General features: G+C 44.0%; 1 protein-coding gene across 1 annotated transcript in view; it reads left to right on the forward strand.

Annotated features, from left to right (window-relative positions):
* Positions 1 to 2,618: 2,618 nt before the first annotated feature.
* Positions 2,619 to 22,987, forward strand: part of GSG1L (GSG1 like) — a 55,628-nt gene continuing 35,259 nt past the window's right edge. The window contains exons 1-2 of the mRNA XM_054212325.1: positions 2,619 to 2,919; positions 19,289 to 19,336. Of these exons, the coding sequence (XP_054068300.1) occupies positions 2,619 to 2,919; positions 19,289 to 19,336 (349 nt within the window). The remainder of the gene's footprint in view (positions 2,920 to 19,288; positions 19,337 to 22,987) is intronic.

Raw genomic sequence — 22,987 nt, forward strand, 5'->3', positions numbered from 1 at the left:
AATATTTTTAAATGTTTACGATTCTAAAAACTCTGTATCACAAAAGAAACCAAATTTCTGCTTTATTTTGCCTTTAAAAAAAAAAAAAATATATATATATAGCCACCATCCCTGTTCTCAACAGCCCTGTCAGCCCAAAAACCAAGAATAAACAAGATAAGGAGGCACAAAGATAGAAATATTTGTCAGGATTAGGAGTAAAAACAAAATCTCAAAAGTATTTAGGACAGAAATATCACAGATAGATAACCAAACTCTTGGATGCCCATCCCTCAGGGAGATGGGCACGAGGTGAAATAGGACGTGCAGAAGTTGGTGCGGGAACCAGAAAACAAAAGCCACAGAGCAGCAGACAGAAAAGATTTGTGAGAAAACACTGCAAAGACCTGTATTCACACTTGGAAAAAAGTGTGATGATTCAGATACTGACAGCCACTTGAAAGATAACCCTGAAAAAGAGCGCTAGCTTTCTTGTGAAGGCATTCTGTCATAGTTTAAATTGCATTGTTTATTCCTCTAAATAGGCAGATAAGCCTGAGAAACACAGGAACGTACAAATGCATTTCTAAGTGGAATGCCCTGCAACATAAAAATAAATGAAGTAATAATCCTGCGGTCCTCTAAACAGCTATCATTTGTATTTCTTCCATGCAATTAAAACCAAACAAATAATGCTGATTGGCTGCAAGATGAAATGCTGAAAGAACTGGAACCTGGAGAGGTGTGGTCATCATGTACAGGCAGGAGCGGGCAAAGTGAAGGCCACTTAGGTGGGGAAGTATCTGCAGTACAAAACTATTTCACTGGTCTTGCAAAGTTGCAATCACGATTGCTCTCACTGAGCAGCATTTTCTAGCAACTTTCTCGTTTATTTGTAAAACAAAATGGCTAAAGCCAAGTAATTCCGTATAAATAGTGAAAAATCTCATAAACAGTTGGAACCAGACATGCAGGACAGGCATCAAGAAGAGGCATAATATAGAGTCCTACGTCCACCTGTGAGGGGGACATCAGGAAGGCAGGAACGGGTCCCTAATGTCCTGTGTGGTCCACCTGGTCCTTCTGGCTTTCTTCAAGGAGCTGGAGAAACTACCACCACATCTCATGTCTGCAGGCAGTAAGACACAGGATGAGCTTTGTATGTTGAGTCATTGCGCTGACTTAACAGAGTGTGAGATGAGAGCATTGTCGCATCTACTAGTGTAAGCCTGTGTGGCTGCGTGGTTATTTTCAGGGCTTGCTGGAAACCCACTGCTGGACTGCTCTGAGAGGCCACAAGCATCCCCACGGTCCTTGCAGGGAGCCCAAACAAGGCTGGAAGGAAATCTCACTCAGTCAAAAGCCCAGGAGGTACCTGCAACCTCTTAACCACAGAAAATTGCATTCATCTACTAAGGACATAGAACTGTTGTGTGGCAAATGTGGCCAACCTCAATGCTTGGATACAAGGTCTTACAGATTGTACCACCACCAACATCAAGTGCCCTGGTCTCCTCACAGCACTCAGTATTCACCAGATAGCGCTGAGCAATGTGGAAAGAGGACATAAACTCTACAAGTCAGCCAACCAACAAGACAGGACAATACACTTCTCTTTGGAAACGGGATATTACGCAGTGCTCCCTGCTCTCACAGCATTGCCACCTGGTGAGCAGAGGCCAGGGTTTGCTCTAATCAGTTCTATCCTGCACAGACCAGGACCTACAAAATGTCCTACAGACCCACTTCAAACTGAGCATCTGCATGGGCTGTAGCTGGAAATGAAAGCCTGAGAAAGGGGCTTCACTTGGTATTATGAAAGACATAGGTTTTACTCATTACACACTTTCAAATCTAAATTCCTCTGGGTCTTTGCTGGCTTCCAGAGCAAGCCCCCCGAAGACAGAGAATTATACCGATATGCTGCTCGCAAAATCAAATCCCCGATTTACTACTCACTAGCTCAGAGAATAAAAGCTAAAGTATCACTCCATCCCTCCTCCTCCTGGACAAATCTCTACCTTCTGCTATATGAAAAATGCATTTCACAGCTTCAAACAGCGATTCTTTTTGGGACTAAGATGTGACGCCTCCCCCCAGTCCCACTCAGCTGTCAGCGCGCTGCAGTGGTCCCCGAGCTCTGCCGAGAACGGTGGCAGCAGCTGGCCCTGCCGCCTGCCTCCCGCTGAGTTTCTCCTGCTCATCCTACGGGAGCAGAGGACAGCGAGTCCTGCAGCCTGCAGGTGTCTCCCAGCGGAGGAGGCTGCGGAGCCCCTTGGGATCATGTGTGGTACCCGAGCAGATGTTCACTTGCTCTTGGTGCTCTTTGTGAGACAGACCCTCTCTGATCCCGTCAGCGCGCTGAAGCACTCCGACTACAAGAGGACGGCCGCACTCCCGCGCCTGCAGCTGCTCCTTTAACGGACAAAGGCAGGATTTCAAGTGAAGAGAAGAATGGGAATCTGGCTGCAGCGTTTCCTTCACTGCTACAACAACAGATTGGAAGAAGCTGAGAGTTTTGATGCCTGGAAAACTGGATTCTGAATCGTGAGAGGCTTTGAACCTCCCCCCCCTCCCAAATAAAACAAACCCCTTTGACTTCTTCTCTCAGCAGGAGGGGGAGGGAGGGCGGATTTACCATGAAGACAAATCGAAGATGCAGAGCCCTGCTAGCAGTGAGTCTGAATCTGATGGCTCTCCTCTTCTCTACAACAGCTTTTATCACGACCCACTGGTGTGAGGGCACACAGAGGGTCCCCAAGCCCAGCTGTGGGAAAGAGAAGAAGACAAACTGCCTCAACTACAGCGGGAATGAGACTGCAAATGAGACAAACCAGAATGTGGTTCATTACAGCTGGGAGACGGGAGATGACCGCTTCCTTTTCAGGTATTTCCACACTGGGATCTGGTACTCCTGTGAGGAAAATATCAATGCTGCTGGTAAGTATAAAACAACTTCCTTCCAGCTTGTGTTGCTTTGTGTTTGGCTCAGTGTGATAAACACACAGGCAAGCTGTTCTGCGCTGTATCTTAAAGCAGATTCGCTCTGCAGAGAGAGGCAAGATTTTAACAGTTCTTTGTTGAAAAGCAACCTGTTTCCAGCGAGAGCAAGGATTTGCTTGTTTACCTGCTGGCTGATGCAGGGTCTGTGCTCTAAAGCCAGCTGAACCTCCAATAAGCAGTATGTGCCACCCTCACGGGCACTGCAGCCAGAGACTGGCCAGTGCTTCCCTTCTGGGAGCTGCTCCATGGAGCACACAAAAGACAGCGGCTGGTACTTGTTAAGGAGGTTCTGACATGTAATTGTAATTGCTCCTGAAATAACCCCTAGGACAGTGATACGAGTGACAGGGAAAACACAAAGGTCACAGATTTTATCACACTGTAGCCTAGACTGCCTCTTTTCTGGTATCCCTTCAGTGAATGACCACCCACAAACCCTTCCTGGTGGCTGGGTTGTATATTGGAGTAGAGAAATGGCAGTGAAATGGCACTACTGGGCACAAGAAAGCTCATTTCTGTTCCCTGCTCAGCCGTGTACTTGCTGAGAACCACTCCAGAAGACATCTCTCCAGTTTCTCCGTGCATTCATTTCCACTGGTGTACCCTGGCACTTACCAAGAAATAAACCACTGGAGGGTGGATGGAAGGTAGCAGCCATGGGACTGATTTAAGTCTCAACAGATGCAAACTGACAGTCCCTACTCCCAGAGCTGTCTGGTAGAGCTAACATCCAAACTGCTTTTGAAAGAGCTTTTTTCTAGATTATGTGACTGGAAAATAAAGTTTACAAGTGTGACACAGTATGAGATGATAACGGCTCGTGGATACTGGCCCTCCTTGCTGGGCTTCTTTCATTCCATTGCCCAAGGAGTAGACTGGGGAGTTGATCCTTCACCGCTGTTGGGAGAGAGGAACAGTTAATCATCCTATGTGTTATGTCTCTGAGGACACAACCTCCCTGATAATGGGAAGTTTAGGAGATCGTGGTACAACTGCTCTGTAAGATGTACTATAAAGTGGGGGAAACTTGGGGAGCAGCTCAGTCCATTTCGCCCCAGGGCGCTGTGTATGCTCGCTGGCAATTTTGAGGATAGTGCTTTGAGTATTAGTTGGTCATTAAAACGCAAGTTTAATATATGAAAAGGAAAGTTCATGAACTTCAGCCATGGGACTGTCAATAAACAGCTCCATGCTGAAATGAGTGCACCAAAGTAACCCCCTTGACATTAGGAAAGAAGCATAGAAAAAAGATGATTTGTCTTAGTCTTACTGATTTGGAAATAAACTTAGGCCACAGCAGCCTGCGTCAGTAGATTAAGACTCTCCAACTTTTTTAGCGTTTTAGCTGGGATTGGGATGATGAAGCATGCTCGAATTTCTGGCAGATACTGAAAGCTTTCCAAGCCAAGATTTATGTGTGAGATAACTTCTAACTGTGTGACTCTAGCCCACTCAGAAAACTGAGTTATCTGTGGGAGAAGAGAAATACAGGGATCTATTCTGTACTGGGTAAACAAAGCTGTGCTGTAGTGGGTGATTTCAGGAGATAGTTGGAAGCCAGCTTTAGAAAGTTATGGTGAGAGCAGGAGAGAGAGGCTTGTTTCTCCCTCACCGCACCACCACAGCAGCCATGTGTGTTTCCTCTTATTTGAAACACTAACTTGGTGAAAAGTACTCTTCAGTTAGCAGACCAGGAGTTACCAACCTTTAGAAAGAATCCAGCCAGGTAGGGATATATTGGCTTAGGCGGACAGCTGCTTCGTTCAGGCCATAGCTTTTCTGGTAAGGGCAGGAACGGTGTAATGGACACAGGTCTAAATTTGTCCCTAAGAGCGTCCACATAAAATAACCGTGAAAGGCCTTCATTCAGACTTACAGGTTTGTAATACCAGACTGTCATGGCCTTTCGCAGCCTGACTGGTGATCATTTTACCTGAGCTCCAGGGCAGTGAGGGACCAGCCAGCGCCAGTCCAGCAGCACTGCAATCATGCTTACACATACACCCACAACACTCGATACAGCTGTGAGTAATCCAGCCCATAGGCTCATCACACTGTCCACCCCGCACTTACTGACCACAGCCCGTAGGTATCACAAGTCATACAGTCACTGCGTTGTTAATAAACGCCCCAGGATGACAGGAGAACATCCAGAAAATACCACTAAGCACACAGACAGCAGTGTATTAAATTAGTCAAAATCCCCAGCTTGAATGTACTCCATACTTTCAATAACACCTTTCTTGAAGCTTTACCAATAGCATACTGAAAATGACTGCAACAGCAGCCTTCCTCCAGGCAAAGTCCTTTTGGTAGCTGCTCCACAGCCTCACACCTCTGTCAGCAGAACATATGGCCACAGCCTATGGTCAGGACTGTTTCCACAGCTCCTGACCTGTCCCTGCGTCCCCACTGCCGATGTCTGAAGCTAAGCAACATGAATCCCACCAGGAACACATGAATGCCCGCAACAGTCTGTTGTTGCGATGCTGTCAAAACTCTCCAGAGACTCCTACCATTCCCAGCTGCGAGCCACACTCTTCATCTGGCCACCAGGCTTTTGATTTATCTCTCCCTACAGTCATGGCACTGTCAAAACTTTCTGCTCTCTGCACTGGTGCAGCTGAAACTACAGCAGATCTTGTAGTGCCGACACGACAGGACCAGTTCCCAAAAGGCTGATACTACAAGGAAGGACAGGATCACAGGGCTTCCAGTTGGCTGGAGGGGCTGGGTCTCAGTCACACCTTAAAATGACATTTAGATCAGAATAAAAAAATGTTTTTGAGTGTCTTCTCGCTGCTTATCTGAAATGTCTATTTAGATTCCAGAGACAGAGGTGCAAAAAACATGCCATACACTCTCCGTGCAGAGACTAGCGGAGCAGACCTTCATCTTGTTGCAGGTTTTTTGTTTTCACTGACATCTCTAACAGAGATTGGATGCTGTGATTATTTCTGAAATAATTAGTGAATGTAGAGTGTATTTTTATCCAGCATGTCTAGGACAGCTAAAGAATCTGAAAAGCATTTAGCACCTGAGAAATGTAATTGTGAATCCCCTCTGGGAATAGAAGGGCATGAATGTATTTCATTTGTGGGTGAGTCCCGTAATTATTTAGCACAATTTCCGACTCAAAAGTATGCTCAATCCCAGTCTACTAAAGAGAGGATGAAGGCTCTTCCTTTCAGATTGGGTCCAATGCTTTGGATCCCACACGGGTGGAAGTACCTTCTGTAAGAGCAATGCAGCTCATCTCCAGAAGGGGATGAAGCTAAAGCACACCCTGGAGGGTCTGCAGCCCATGCTGGTCACAAGTCCTGTTCTGCACTCACACACTGCCTCCTCCTGAGCCATGAAATCCTTGGCCAAGACCAGGCATCTTGCAGCCAAGCTCTTTATCATTTCATTTCTTTTTGAGTACGACTTGGACTGCGTATCCTATTTCACACCTGCAGTCTAGGTCTACGCTTGTGTCAGCAGTGGACACCTTTACAAGATACCAGCCAAGCAATGGGCTAGTAGCAGCAGCGGTAAGCTAGCTGGTAGGTTCCGTGACTCAAGAACATACGTGCCATGAGAAAATGAATACATGAAGTGGGAAGGTGGCACACCTTACACTAACAGGTAGAGGAGTGAGAGAGCTGGGAAGCAATAGCAAGTTAGCCGATTTTGCTCAATAGCGTGTCTTGATTTTAATACAAAAAACCATGAACTCAGATCTTGTTTTAGTTGCTAATCAACAGACAATCTCAGCAATAGCATCCACATTCAGAGGGAAAAGCAGCTGCCTAGGTGCCTGTTAAGAGTACTGTACTGTCCCATTAAATAAACAATGCGCTTTTCCATGTTGCTTCACCACGCTCCATAGAAGCCAGAGAGATCAGGATTGGGTATCCACAGGCTTTTTTTGTATTCTTGGAATTCTATTTTGAGGGCAAGGGGTCTGTAGCTCTTTGTATGCTCCATACCATGTATTCATTAGCACTCTTTAAGGAGTAAATGGTAGAGTGGAACTTACATGGTATGTAAGGATGCATCAAAACAGGCCATAAATATGGACGTTAAATGCACATTTGAGAAGGAGCCAGAGAATGAGAGGTCTGTCCTGCAGAAAGGAATAAATCTGTAACATACAGAGACAAGAACTTGCCACACGCGTTCACAGACCCAGGGCGGTACCGCGTCACCCTTCTCCCCCGCCACCGTGTGATAATAAGCCTATATGATTCACCGTAGGCAGCTGTCCAGAAAGAGGGACCAGGGAGAAGCACCTCGTCAGTATATAATTAAAAGCAAGAGGAACTGGGAATTCTTGCTGGATTATTGAGAAATACAATATAATTGGCATGACAAACCTGACGGGTTTATTTGCATGACTGGAATGTAAAAATTGCTAGTTATAAATTGTTTAGGAGGGAAAGAGTGGTAAAAGATATTGAGGAGGTAGAGCTCTATATTAAAGATAAAATTTCCAGTGATAGAGGAACTGAACCCAGGGGGCTTGGACAATCTCCATCTGAGGATGTTGAAATAATTGGCACATGAAAATGCAGGTTTAGTAGCAAGAATCTGCACATTCCTGTATTCAAAGACGACTGGAAAAAAATGATACAGGCCACTTGACCCAGCAACATTAGGACAGTTTTCAGGGAAAGCACTCAGTACATGGCAACAAATGGGTTTTATCAAAGGTAGGGTTTTGTTAAAGGTAAATCTTTTAAAAAGATGAATCGCTTCTTCGGCAAGGGTAATGCATTAGACCCAGTCTCTATGGAGTCACAAAAAAACATTTGATGGAATGTCCCACTGAAAATTCTTTACAGAAGAACTACAGAGAGCAGAGAGAAGGTAACAATGTGGTGACGGATGTAGGCATGCTTCCGCGCGGGGGACTGCTAAACAGCCTGAGCCTCCTCAGACTGAAAGGAAGGCATGCTGTGCAGAGAACTGTGATACTGGTGGGGATCAACAGGGAATGACAGAAATCAGACAAGAAATATTGTTGAGTGCTTCTGTGATTTAAGAACAATAAAGCATAACAGACAAAAAGAAATACTCCTTCTTCAGAGCTCCCTGCCAGGGCGTGTTGTGAAGGCCAAAACTGGGGGATTGCATGGCTCCAGGGGGAAACATCCATTTGTGTTACTAACATGATGATTTGAGAGCAACCTCTGACCAGGAAGTCCCCGAACTACTGATGCAGTACTAATATCACAAGGGGAGTACATGAACAGAATCACCCTGTACCCACCCATTTGTTCTTCCCTAAATATCTATCATTGGATGATGACACAGAGCTAGTCAAGTAGGCAGTCCTTTTGCTTGAGTCTGTGGTGCAGATTTTACTTTATATTATTTATTATGATGGGGATAAATAGATTGTAAACTGATTAAAGAACATTTTTACAATTAGACAGTGACAAGTAATATAAAAAGGGAAATTATCACAATGGAGATCAGATATTTCTAGTTGTCCTTATATTTGGTTGGGGGACCGATTCTGTTATTGCTGAGATTACCAAAGTAGGAAAAAGGGCTGGCTAGGGGTACAATTCATGTCATCTAATTTGTAAAAAAAAAAAAAATAAAAAAAAAAATCCCACAGCAAACCTGTGGACATAGTGACTTTCTTAGGGAAATTAAGTTCCTCCTCATATGGCATGAGCTGAGCCCTGGCATTATGTGTTCTCCTCATTGGTCAAAAAGGAAGCTGTCTAAGAACTTGCCATTTCTAACACAGAAGTCTTAACTTGAAGACAACAATCCCACTTTAAATGCACTCCTTACATAAGCTGTGACACAAAGTCTGGGAATACTGGCATTGCAGTGGAGAGGTTTTTCTGCATAACTGAAAATGGGAGCTGGTCAGATAGATTTGTAAGAATAGTATTAAAATAATCATAAAAAAATAAATTAAAAGCACAAAACACTAAGGCGTAAGATTCTGTGAGGTCACAGATAGTTATCGATTGTGAGCAAAAAGATAAGAAACAAGTTGCGGGCCAGTATTTGACTGTGGGGTGACTGTGAGCTGCAAAGCGCTGCGATATAAAGGAAAAGTGTTATTCTAGGGAAGAATCAGTCCAGCTGTGCAAGGCACAGAGAGCACCAGCGCATTTTGTTAATGCCATCGTGCATAGCTATGGTAAGAAAAGGGGGAGGTGAAACAGACGCAGGGTGGGATTTCCAAGGTAGTTAAGGAAGAGAGAATCTCCTTCAAGAACTGGTCCTATTTAGTATAACAAATTGAAGATCTAGCGGGGATGGGATGGTACCTTATGGATAAATATCAAGAAATGACTATGACTTGAGTAACTTGCCGTTGGGGAAAAAAGTGAAAATCCAAGGAGGGCTTCCCAGAAAGTGTGTGTCTGGACTTTGCCTCCACAGAGGGCAGTGTGAGCAAAGGAAACCCACCGCCTGAAATGGCCACTTCTTAAGTCGCAGAAAGAACTGTGTGAGGGAAGGGGAATGTTTCTGGCGTGCGGAAGCTTGGAGTGAGTCCTGCATAGCTGATTTGTTGGTATCTTAAGGAGGTCTGAAAGGAGCCATCTTGGCTTGACTGCCTCGCTCACGCCATGTCTGTGTTCTGAAGACATCCCAGCTTCAGGGTTGCCGCTGGTTACCAGGGGGAGCCAGGAAGAAAGTATTTGCTGACTTGATGCATATCACGTTTTCTGGAGGGTTTTATGCCTTCTCTAAAGCACCAGAAATTGGCTACAGGTGGAGACAGTATGTGAGGAGGTTGCTTTGCTGCCGTTGACATTATTACAGCTTCTCAGTATCTAATTGGTATGTCTGCTCATGCACTGAACATTAAACTGATGATCTAATTTGGGATCAGAAGAGAAATCTCCCTCAGGCTAGATAACGTTTTGCCTTCCTTTACAACATGGGGAAGGGTCCATTTCAGAAAAGCACTTGTGAACTAACAAATCCCTCATTTTTTGCTTACAGAATAAGAGACATCTGGCTGTAGGAATTTAAGTTACAGGATAAGAGCCCTCAGATCGGTTCATGTTCCTCACGATGTCTCTTGCTCTCTTCCTGTGGTACACGATAGCTGTGGTTTCTCTGCTAGTCTTTGCTTTATTATAGACATTCAGGTTTTTTATAGGATGTTGGGGGATATTTTGTGTCTGCAGTGCACTGGGGATTTTGGATTTTAGGTCCTCCTGATCCTGCTAGACAGACTAGCTGTATGAACATCTATCATACATAAAAATGTGGAAATAAAATCCCTGCAGGCTGAGACTCGTAACAGTAAAGTAAGGGACTAGGCAGTGAGCTGCTCCTTATTTGACATGTTACTCTATATCTCATGAACAAAAACTGTGTTACTTTCTCTTTGGATGTGTCTATCCTCAACCATTTAACCCAGCAGTCTTAAAGGAGGTATCTGATAGTTCCTTGTAAATGGAATAAACATCAAAGTGGTGGAAGACTAACAGATAAGTCCCATGTTCCAAAGAGAACTGAGGCGCTTACCCTGACAACAGTTAGTGCAAAATATGAACAGGTGAATTCAGGGCTACAGAAATAAATATGGGATGGAATATCAATCATCACGGTATCCTCGTGGTTTTAAAATTACACCAGATTCAATCCCGATTTTGAAACTTTCCTTATATGGAATTAACAGAACTGGCTTCCCAACAGATCTCAAAATGGGGACTTACCAGGGAAGAGGGCTGCTTCCAGCAGCATCCTCTGTTAATCAGAAATTGGTGTAATGTTATCCAGTGTTCTTGTTGGTGAACAAAATGGTAATATACATCTTTGCTGATCTAGCTTAGAAATTACTAGAGAAGACAGTAAATAATAAAGAAGCAGATGTTATTATTATGGAATGACGTGGCTTGTAGAACAGTCACAAGAAAACAAAACTCACTTTAAGATGCTCGACTTTGCATTTGGCTGCATTCGGTGGGGAAAAGGACACAATTCCATCATGTCTAGACTCACTAGATTTAGAGAGACCAAAAAACATATCCTATTGTCATTCAGCCTGATTTCACTTTGCATCACCTGGCCAGACAAAAATCACTAAGTGAGACTTTGTTGAAAAGTTACCGGGTACAAGCTTGGAAATAAGGTTCACAAGAAGAAATGCAAGCAGAACTTTTTTCACTTGATCTCAAAAACTGGATATTCATTTGCAGTGCATTGCAGTGTACTTCCTTTAAAAGTCTGTGGCTGAAAGATTAAGGTTATCTCACTTTCCATACTCCAAGACAGGTATGCCTGCCTGGAAAAATAGGAAGCAACTGAGCATCTTTGGGTACAGAAGGTGGGAGACGTTTCTGGAGTTCACTTTGAAACAGGCAGCCTAAATTTCAATGACTAAGAGGAACAGAGAGCGGATAGATGGGCAACCCAGGGAAGAAATACTGTTATGGTGTTAACTGTGGAGAAGCAGCACAGGTTGATCTAGTACAGGCTCTGACGTTCAAGGCCCCCCCGCTCCAGCAACCCCTTGCTTCTTACCTACAGTCACTTGCTCGTGTTTCAAGCTGCAACCTCAGGACTCATGTTCCCAACGACGTGCTGTGCCATCAGAGTGATGCTCTGTCCTGAATCTGTCTTTCCCTCCATGTTGGCACACGTCAGTTTTCGATGTTTTCATTTTCTGGAGTAATCCCATCTGTGAAAAGGAGTTTCCTTCTTTGCTTTCGGTGACTTTCATCTCTGCCTGCCCTGTTTACGTATCTCCGGAGCTAGGGCACAGATCCAATGCAAATACCCTGGTTGGGCATTATCTGGAGAGAAGCACTGGCATGGTTAAAAGAGAACCTACATTGATCCGCAGCTAATAATTGGAAAGACTGGGAGCTATTGAACCACATTACTTCTACAACCAGGGCTTTAGGGTCTTATTGGTTACTTACTGCTTTGATCTTTGTTAATCACCAGCCTGAATGGAACTGCTAATGCAGTCACACGGGAGACTGTAGAAGGCACGTCAGACTTCAGACAATGAGGCATAAGTATCAGCTACATGTTCTGTGAAGAGCCACAGTTCTAGTCTTTCAGAGTTTTCCGGGGAGACCTTACACTCCCACAGATACCAGACCCTCGATAACTAGTTTATTTTGGCACAGTGTGGCAGATGGTCACCTGTGGGCTCAACAGGGAAAAAACATCCTCTTTCCATTCCATGGTTGGAAATGCTGAAACCAACTCAGAACTCTTTGTCTCATTTAATGTTTTCCAGATTATAAAGTCAGGTCTAATTTGACACCAGAATCATCGAAAGACTCTCTCAGCGCCATTGTTTCCTTGATTCTCCCAATCACTTAAAAACCTGAGTTGTTTTCCAGCTCTCCAAATGATAGATGTGTGTACACATCCGTCAGGTCTTACCAAGACAATCAGATGAGTCTTGTGACTTGGATGTGTTTCAATTAGACATGATTTGAGAGCAGCCTGCCGAGATGTCTGCTTTCAGATCCTGTGCAAGATTTTTCACATCAGGGAGAGTTTCAGCGCAGAAAACGCAGTTGCCATGGCACATAGCCCCGGTTAGCACAAAGGCACTGGCGTAGTCCCTGATCTGCCCGCACCCTCTGCCCCCTGCACAGCTATCTACTGCTCCGGTGAGCCAAGGGGAAACTCCAGAGCATGGAGAAAATTATTACCATTTCTTTGTGAATATGTGAATTGAGGAAAAATGCATGCCTGAAATGAAAAAGTGGAAAGCTTTAAGCTTTTTTACTTTAAAAGGTAGAAAGTCTTGAGAGTTTGAGTTTGCTGAAAGAGAACAGTAGTATAGCATTCAGATTTAAAAACAACCCCCGAAGGGAGAAAGATTGTGAGTTAGCAGAAGACTAAATTGAACAAATTCTGATGTTACTTGGAAGTAAGAGAAATGTCGATGGGCAGCAGCTATGAATGACAGCTGTCAGAGTGAGAGAAAGCAATTGTTTTCATAGTTAAGACACATTTTAGTGTAATTCAGCATGAACTTGTTTATTTTCCAGAAGATAATATCGCTCCAGCAAAATCAACACGGTGAACTGGAAAATGTTGATTTTGCAGATTAATGCTTGATTTTTCATTAGAAAAAACTCAATTAAATAGTCTGTCTGAGATAATTTTAATCAAAAGTGGAATATTTCACTCGTTAATTAACGCGATACAACTCGGTTTGAGTGAGCTCATTAACCTGTATTTTCCCTAATGTAGTACTTTATTTCACTGAAGTTGGTTGGAGTCCTCAGCCTTGTCTAGGCTGGGATCCCTTAAAGGTTATGTCTTTTTTTAGACAAATACAATGATTTTACTCTCAGTAGATGATGTGGGATCTCATCAGATTCACGTGACTCCAGATATAATTGGAGATATAAAGACGTGTTAGGGCCTATTAGGAAAAAAGGGGACCTTGTCTTTTGTAGGCTGGGAGCCAGAGCGTTACTAAAAGGGAATGCTGTTTAAATGAAATTTAATCATTTAAATTTCCATCAGAACTGTACTTTTGAACTTGTAAAATTTTATGCAGAGTAAGTGAATACAGACAGCTTTTTCTTTTTCTTTTTTTTTTTTTTCTCCTGAGATGAAAAGCAGAGTTATAATAGAGATCCTTCTTTCAGTCAGAACTACCGGATTTCTTTTAAGTAAAATTATTTAACTAGAATATTTTGAAACCATGTAGTTGAAAGATATGCAGACTAGGATTTTTCAGAGTTGGGGGATTTTTGCTGCCCTGGTTGTTAGTGAGGCATTTATCACTGGCTCGGAGAGGAAGGAACTCGGGAATGTAGGAGCAATAAGTATCCAGGACATCAACTTCTGCTCCTTGCTATTGCGACAGCCGTGTTATAAGCTTAGAATACTGTCTTAAAGCCTATGCTTTTTTTGGTGTGTTTTCTGCCCTCTTCCTGATTTCCAGTCTAAACCATCAGTTTAGTGAGGTGTACTCCGGAGAAATCCAACCACTGTTGTGCAGTGTGTGGTCCTGGAGACAGGAGCAAACAAACCAAACGTTTCAGACTAGGGGTAGGAGAAACAGAATACACTTGGGTGTCCCAAAGGCTTAAAGTCGGGGTGACTCCAGTCTGCACACCGAGCTTAGAAGCACATCTGTGATATAGTTTAGACCCAATCTGTGTGCACCTAGACCGGCCTTTCCACTCTATAGCTCTCTAATTGCTCCCTAGTGTCTTCCGTAGACCCACAGAAGAATGCCAGCCTGCGTCCACCTCGGAAGCAGCAGCTGGGCACATCTGATCTCTCACGTGCAGTTTCGCTGTGCCCACGACAAGGGGAAAGCAGCCCACAGCCCTGGAGCCAGTATACTGTGCAGACCTGATGGCTCTACGGGACCTGTTTATCTTAATTTTTTTCTTTGAACTCTGCCTGAGGAAGGTAAGAGAAACAAGCATTTACCTCCAACATAGAGTCCCAGCTCTCCAAAGTGTGTGTGACGCTCTGAAGCGGGACTCAGCAGTGGAGAGGGTAGGACAGCAGCCCCGCTACCTCCATGTGACAGGGCAAGGGAGGTGTCTGGGGGACTGGTCTGCCTAGCTGAGGTGACAGGACACACGGGTGACCCCTCCACATGTGCCACTGCTTGTCAGCGATGTCCTGCAGTGCCTCCTTCCCATCCCTGCAGCAGTCTTACTCTTACCAGCTCATTTACTTTCTCCAGAACGCAGCTCTACCAGCATAGTGTCCACTTTTCATACAGCCTTCTACTTTTTCCTGAAATTATTTGTTTTTGCAGACACGAGACAATTTTCGTGATAATCTGTGCCACAGACTTGGAAGGGCTGGAAGCTTAGGACTTCCCACCACGTTGTAAGCAGCAGCAGAGGACAAAGAATGGGCCTCATGCTGAAAGCAAGACAGAGAGATCATCTCCTTATGCTGCCATATGCCTTTCTCTCTGTGTCCCCGGGACTGACGCAGTGATATGATCCACATCTTCCTCTACACTGTTTCCTAAGAACATGCAGGGGCCCAAAGCCAAGATTTCTTTGGTAGAAACTAATGAGGAGCTGGAAAACATTTGTCCTGCAGTGCTGTGGCAGCTTCCACAGCTGCAGAGCCATGAAACGGGAAAAGTCTCAGTGAGCCTGCCTGAGGAAACGCTGGGCATGCTCCTGGGAAGCTGAGCCCAGGGGACTTTAAGACCCAGGGAATTTCTCCTCCCTTGCCTTTTTGCTGCTGATGTCCTTCCCAGTTCGGGCTGGGCACATATACAAGGTGCAGGTGCGCGCACATGCACGCACACACACATGTGCAAGCATGCATGACACTAACTTGGCTGGCCACACAGCCTAACCCAGAGAGAGCTGTGCCTTTTCCAGCACCCACAGAAACACCACCATCACTCCCATCGGCTGGCTCGCTCCTCGTTCTGCTCTCTGGCTGAGCAGTCTGGCACATCGCTAGTGAAACATGCACACCTTTTCCCTCTGTAGATGCACAAGCACATCACACTAACGGTCCCTCAGATATTGTCACGGGCTCTAAGTCTATTATCCATACCAAAACTTCAAGGCTCTTACCCAGGCACCAGCTCACACCTTGGGTCTTTACAGCTGTGTCTCCTCCCACTCTCTGGCTAGTTCAGTTTGAAGTTCCCTAGTGAATTACAAATGCACAAACATGCAGGATTAGATTAATTAGTTAAGATTAACTAGGCAAAAACACACACAAATTTTGGGCTTTCCAGTTGCTGGTACCCAGACCTACAGGCCCCTATGACCCATGCCTCCTTCTTGGGAGCCCAGCAGTGCCAGTCTGTTTATGAGGGAATGCATTTGGCAAGCGCTTGGATAGATGATGTTTCTACCTCACTCTTGGGAAGCCATAGAAGAAGCTGGTACCAAGTGCTTTGCTCTCATTGATGTTTAGATGGTCTCTCAAGCCTCCAGCAGCTCCCTGACACTGTTGAGCTCCAGAGAGCTTCACATGTACTATACACGGCCGTTGCTCTTGCATGGAAGTGGAGAGCACTCAAGCTAGGTCACACCTCTTCTTTCTATGTGAGTTATGTGCAGGAGAGATCATTCCTTGGCTTTCTTCTCTGTCAGAATCGCTGCCACAACAGTGTGAAGGCAGAACTACCAGGGGGATGGATCCTAGATGCTGTTCTTGTTGCATCTCTAAACAGCCTTTTCTGTATTCTCTAAAGACTCACCAGGAGCCTGGTTATGAGGAGAAGATGCATCTGGAAAAGGGCAGCACAGCAGGATAAACTCTGCCAAGTCTAAAATTAAACTTAAGAGGGCTTAAGAGATCAGTTATACAAGATAGCCAAAAATAACTTAGAATAAATCCTAAGAGGAACAGTGAAAGCGCTGCTGACATCTTCAGTTCTCAGCGAGATGCATGTCTGCGTGTTGAAGTATGAATGTGGTCTATAAATACCACCAGTGGTTACCATTGAAAATGGAGGAGGGGTTTCCAGTGCTCCAGGAACAGGAGCAACGAAGGGAAGTGTTCCTCATCAGGAAGTTGCAGTTGCGGTTCCTACCACAACCTTTAGCGGTAAGCCAGGCACATGTATCAGCCAGTGGAAGCGAAACGACCTCCTTCTAGGCTTTTCTCTGTCTCTAGTCTAAAGTCATTCTTTGCACTGTGGCCCCAAAAGGACTTTTCCTGGACGCTCCACCATTTTCAGTCCATATTATTTAAATTGGAGGCCTCAGCCACAGCCAGCTCTCCTAGGAGAGATGGTGTTCTGGGCAAGCTGACTTGAGGGAGGACGAGGATGCACATTCCTCCAAATAGCCTGTGATCCCGCTCTCCGTACCCTGCCCGCAGACAAGGCGCCTGCAGCCAAACGCTATGGTACCATCAGCTTCCTCAGTACCCACACGAGTCAGAAAGACTTCATACCTTGTCAGGTACCTGAAAGGCACCGTGTATCTCCAGCTCCCAGAACAGCCTGTGCAGTTTCTGTAGCAGTCAATGCTGTTCCTCTTTGGCTGTCTTGGGGTAACACACTAGAGTCAGGTATTTCTTAAAGGTTTCCAGTAATACAACTTCAGATTCACTGCAACCACAGGTGAGAGATGACTCTGTGCTAGCCAGATTGCTTGAAGTCAGGTTAAAATAAAACTGTGATAAAAGTAATAGCTTATGTCTGGAAAAAAACAAACCAAAAACAAAACAAAAAAAAACAACCCACAAGACCAAACCCAAACCACAAATCCATATGGCTAGAATGAAAAATCCTGCTTAATCTGCTTATATCAAGGCCAAATTTAAGGTCACTCTCCTTATATTCTCTTGATTTTATGTCAACGCATTCCTGACGCACCTCCTGCCCTAAAACTCAGAGGCTCTGGATGAGAATGATGCCTACATGCAGCACAATACCTTTTATAGTCCGCCTGTTTTTCTGGATTTCTTGATCAGGGGCCTAAAGTACACCATGTGTGAAAAGAATCTGAGAGAGCTGGGCTTGTTCATGTCCCTACAAATAGAAGAAGGATGACTACAAAGAGGACAGAGTAGCTAGAGAAGTTCAGGTTGGGCATAAGGAGACACTTCTCCAGAAGGGTGGTGCAGCCAGAGCAGGGGATGATCTCCGTCCTTGGAATCACTGAAGAATGGGTATCATTATCCTTGAAGTATTCCATGAGCTGGCTGGGCAAAGTCACAGCTGACCTGATCAGGTGTTAGCGATAGTCCTGCTCTGGACAGGAGGCTGGACAAGAGACCTGCAGGGCCCATCAACACAACAGCTCTGGCATGCTGCGATTTCTGTGATCCACCAGGTATCTTTCAGTCTGTCTGTCCCAAAACTTAATAACTTACTCATCTGACATTCCTTCTGCTCAGATATGGACTGCCCTACCTACCTCTTTTGAAACAGAGATGGTGCTCGATCAGTCAAGTGTCCGTTCCTTTTCTTGACTGTCCTCTTGACAATGCCTTGATTCACAGGGCAGAAGTCCCTCCCTATGCCATGGAGATATTGAAATGTTCATTTCAATGTCAAGTGAACCTTTTATAGCAACATACACAGAGACAAACAGACTACAGACTATGTACACAACGCTTTTAGCATAGGTTTAAAACCGCAAAAAATAAATAAATGTGGTAATAATAGGATTATAATAATAATAGATTGTTGTTTCAGCACAGCTATCATTTGAATAGTTACGTTTATCTCAATCCTGCCAACAAAGACACCAGAAAGATTAACATTTTATATTGGTTTGTACATATAATTCATTAAAACTCAGAAAAAATTAGACACCGACTTCAACATCACTACAGCATTTCACTGTTTATTCTTTTTTTAATGGCTCACATTTCCTAAATAAGTCTTTTAACTGTGCAATTAAAATTGAGCAAAACTAATAAAAAAAATCTCCCCCTGACGCTGTCTTTGCAACAATTGAAGTCTTACAGAGTAAAATGGATTCTTGGCCATTACCTCTGGCAGGCATGCTCTGATTCCTCGAGGCAGGCGGGCTACTGGTCACCTTGGAACATATCACAGTGAAGGAAAGACAACACTTGGTGTATGGATGCACTTAGAGCAGAGGGATTATTTTACAACCTCTTTGATTGCCTGACAAAGTAAAAAGAAAAAAGAAAGGTCAATACATCTACCTGTAAGATCCATTTCCTGCTCAGAAGCAATAGGCTTCTCAAGAATATCTGCAAAAATAGAGGTGGAGTCGTAGAGAGAGAAAATTTAATTTACAACGATAAAGGGATGCAGCAGCCACAAAGCAGAGGGAGTGGCACAGGGCTGAGTGGTGGTCATGGCAAGGCATTTGCCTGCTTTTTAAGCAATTTTTTAGAAATTCTATGCAATTGCTTAGCTTGCTTTGTGCTTCAGGTGTTCTCTGTCCCAGTCACATGTGTCATATGTACCTCTTGAGACATCTGTGCCCATGGCACTGGGAGGTTCGGTCAGACCCTGGTGGGGCACAGGCATTGTCCTGACAATGAGAAGAAGGAGGGCAAAAGCGCAGGTGAAACAGGCCTGTGCCCTCCCAATGCTACTCCATCTGGAGTGCGACGCTATTCCTGGCCTTGGGAAGGAGCAGCACTGACCCAACAGGGACCCAGCCATCAGAGAGAACTTTGTTCTTCACTAACTGTATTTCATACTCCTGATCAAGGGGCTGTAATCCTAAGGGGGAGCCCAGCCTTGTGAGCATAGCGGCTTTGGTCCAGGCTGGAGGCACGGGTAAACATCTGCTCTCTGTGTGGGAAAACCTACTGGTCCTGTGGAGTATCAGGTGGGAGCGACGGCAGAAACACCAGTCAGAAAGAGGAGGTAGAACAAAACCAATCAATTTATGTCTCCTAAAATAATCCTTTTCTTTTAAAGGTGAAAAATGTCGAAGTTTTATTGACCTTGCCCCGGCTTCTGAAAAAGGTAAGACAATATAGTCAAGGTTTCTTCCCATTTTACAAATTGCATCAGTATTGTTTCTAGTCGTACTTTAGTGCCAGGGGAAACATTACTACCTAAGCACGCAAGGACCTACATGTCATCCAGATTACGTACAGCCAGGTGGAACAAATGCCAAGGGTTTAAGAGAGCTGTTTACTCGGTTTATGCAGATCTGTCATCTCTCTGATGCATTTTCTCTTCATTCAGCTGATTTTTTTTTCCAAGAAAATAAAGATTTATATTTTAATACAGACACTTCCCTTCTTCCCCTAGTAAGGAAGGACATGCAATATGGTTTCCTCAGGCCAAGAGGACATTTGTGGTCAGAAAACTGCAGTCACAGTACCAAACGGCTCTTTGTGAGAGGGAATGCTGTAAATGCTTGTTTGCTTGATTTGCCCTCGGAAAAAAAAATATATATATTCAAGTGCACAGAAAGAGGCAGGCTGCAAAGCTCTGCTTTACCCTGGTATTGGAGTTGTAAATTCTCAAGAGCAATTTAAGCCACGTTTCAAAATAGTATTTCTCTGGAAAAGAATGGGCAGAGTTCAATTAACAAACAGGGCAGCTGAGCCCGTCCTGCTCCCAGCTGGCAGCAGAGCACTCTGCCCACAGCTGAAGAGGGGCACGAGCCCCGCAGTGTCCTTCACGCTCATAATGGGCTTGGATGATGAAAATTCATGTTTGTGTGAAGCAGCAGTATATTTTGTTAGATCACTTGAGACAATTACAAAACCTTTGGGGCATACGGTACCTTCATCAGGTCTGACAGAGAGGCAGTAAGTGGCGTAAGGAACCATTGTTCTTAGTTTGTCTGAATTGCTGGTCAGCCGGACAAATTGAAAGAGAAGGGCAATTACCATTAATAAAGCGGTGGGGTATTTCAGTGAGAGAAAGAGTAACAGAGACAGTCTCTGTGAAATTCATTGTAAGTAAACCTAAACAAATTATGCACGTAAAGGAAGAACAATCCTGGGATTACTGCCACTAATGGGCTCTGAGCTGAATTTACACACACAAATGGGACCTTGGGGTATAACCGTTCTTATGAAAGCACTAAGTCAATACTCAGCGGCGGTCAAAAAACAAACTAATCTGTTAGAAAGCATTAGGAAAGGACTTGAGAACAGAGCAGAGAGTACCCTGTTGCATGAGGACTGTATACATTTGAAAGCTTCGCCTTTATATAAAACATAGTGTGGTATTTTGTCCTTTTTAGTCCAGCTCACAGAACAGCAGCAAGGATAATCCCAGTTCTGGAAGGTGCTGTACAAGGATGAGACTAAGACTCTTCAGCCCGAAGGAGAGACATGTAAGAGGAGAGATGAGGGACACTGATACAGGTGTAAGAGGAACTGAAAGGGCAGCCTGGGGAATGGTAGCTCACTGCCTTTCCCAGTGCAAGGGCTAGTGGACACTGCATGACACCTTCAGGAGACAGACTCAAAAGAAGCCTGATGTGTCTGTTAAAAAGGCAATGGGATGGTTTTGGGCTTTATCCATTTTCTCTGCAAGTTCATTATGGTGCATAATGCTTGGTTGCATCACCCACACGCTTCCCAAAACAGCATTAGTGCTTTACTTAACTATTTCTTTTAGTTGTGTGAAACACTGTCAGCAATTTTTTATAATTGAATTTTAGAGTTGCTACACGATGTCAGTGTGTATTTCTAGACTATTCTATTTTTCCTTTTTGAGGAAAGAAGGCTCTTTTGATATAGTGGTATAAAGAAACTTAGACCTATATCTGATGTCTTGCCCTGGAGTTGTAAGGCGTGTCGGCAGAGAGGGGAACACTCAGTCAGAGATGGAAAGTGCTGACCAGCTGACTGATAAACAACTGTAGATCAAGTTGGACACTGCAACATAGTTAATCTGAAATTTTCACCATCAATCTTGTGCTGTGCAAAGATACTTTCATCACATATGCAGAGAAAATTGCGTGTCAATGATGCTCAACTTACTTTCACAGCAGAATTCAACTCCTGATTTCTTTTCTTCTCCTTCCCAGTTAAAAAGAACTTCCTACTCCTTTAATTTCTTCATCCCCTCACTCAGCATTGGCTTTAGTGGTCATAGGCTTGTCAGCTACCCAGTTACTCCCAGTTCTGGGACAGAATCTTGATTCTTCTTCCAAGTAAATGAGATATGATAAAATACATTGAATATAAAATGTGGAGCTCAGTTATACAAGTATGTTGTGATTTTCACAGTACATTGTGTAACTGGAATTTTTGGACTACATTTATCTGCGCAATGAGACTTCAGCTCATTCAGTTGCCGCACACATTCTTAGCATCACTTAACACTAAAATGCAGTTGTTCAAGGTTTTGAATATCTAAAAAGCTTCCATGCAGCTACTGCAACTCAGCACTCAGGCTTTCTAAAGTTTTCTTTTCAGTTGATTTTCCCTGATGCAAAGACGACTTCTGTCTAACCAACTTCCAAGCTAAATACAGGCTGCTGCAGCCAGTGCCTATTCCTGAGCACATCAGCTTCCACTTTTAAGGCATGCTAAAAGGACACCTAAAAACAAACTTAGTCTAGTTGTGTAGCCAGTCTCTTCTAGAGTCCCTCACCAATTAACAGCAAGTCAGTACAAAACCTCTGCATGATATTTAAACCCTTCTTAGTATAGGAAAGCTAATCACCGAAACATTCACAGCAAAATAAAAACATCTTTGGTGAGGCCTAGCTACATCCTTACCACAAATCTTGCATTGATAAAAGAAAACGTTTTCTATTCTTACTGTAATAATGTAATAGCTTATGCTTGAGCTTCCTATCTGTAATCCATTTGTTCTGATCTCTAGTGTAGCTGGATACTCTATTTCTGATCAGTTATTATACCCTTTGCATATATTGCACCGATGACATCTACTAAAAGGAGGCAGCAAAATTTGGGGCAAACAGACCCACAGTATGGTATAAATAAGCATTTCCAACCCACACTAGGAGAGCTCTTCCCCGTGTTTAAGGCAGCTGCCAACAATCTGTCAGAACCTTGTAAGCCTAACATGAATTTATTAGCTATTGCTGATTGTTAGTGCCAAATCTGCTTAACAAAATCAGCTTGGTGATGGTAGATAATAACTAGGAAAAAAACACATTTTCTGTGTCCACAAATATTTCTTATGACAGCTCCCATTCGCTAGCAATAAAGGATGCTAGGGCAATAGCTGGTTATGTCGGCCAGGACTTCTAATGGGCTCTCACAAAGCAGATGTTGTTGGCTCCCATGATGTGTGCTATTTTCTAATTTTCATTACGGATGTGAGTAGCAAGATAGCAAGTATTTCCAAAAGGAGTTGAAAGGAAACTGCTACGTTAGGCTAGGCCTGATCTTTCAGTTCTGAATTACTCCTGGGATCTTCACAAAACTTAATCCAAGTTTTATTCCTGCTGAGTATTTTGGTGTCCAAAGAAGAAAAGGGTAACCTGTTTAGTGAGGGACACTTGTGCATTACACTGAGAAGTACACTCAGTTTTCAGCTACTTGGTCCATTTTTGAACGCAGCTTGCAGCCTTTCCTCTCCCCTTGGGCTGTTGAAAACCTTGCTAAATCAACTTTCTGTTGGTCTCCCTGATGCAGTGCCCATCCAGAACACTCTGACTGGGACACACTCCACCAC

Source organism: Rissa tridactyla, chromosome 8, assembly GCF_028500815.1.
Source record: "Rissa tridactyla isolate bRisTri1 chromosome 8, bRisTri1.patW.cur.20221130, whole genome shotgun sequence".
Lineage (NCBI taxonomy): Eukaryota > Metazoa > Chordata > Aves > Charadriiformes > Laridae > Rissa > Rissa tridactyla.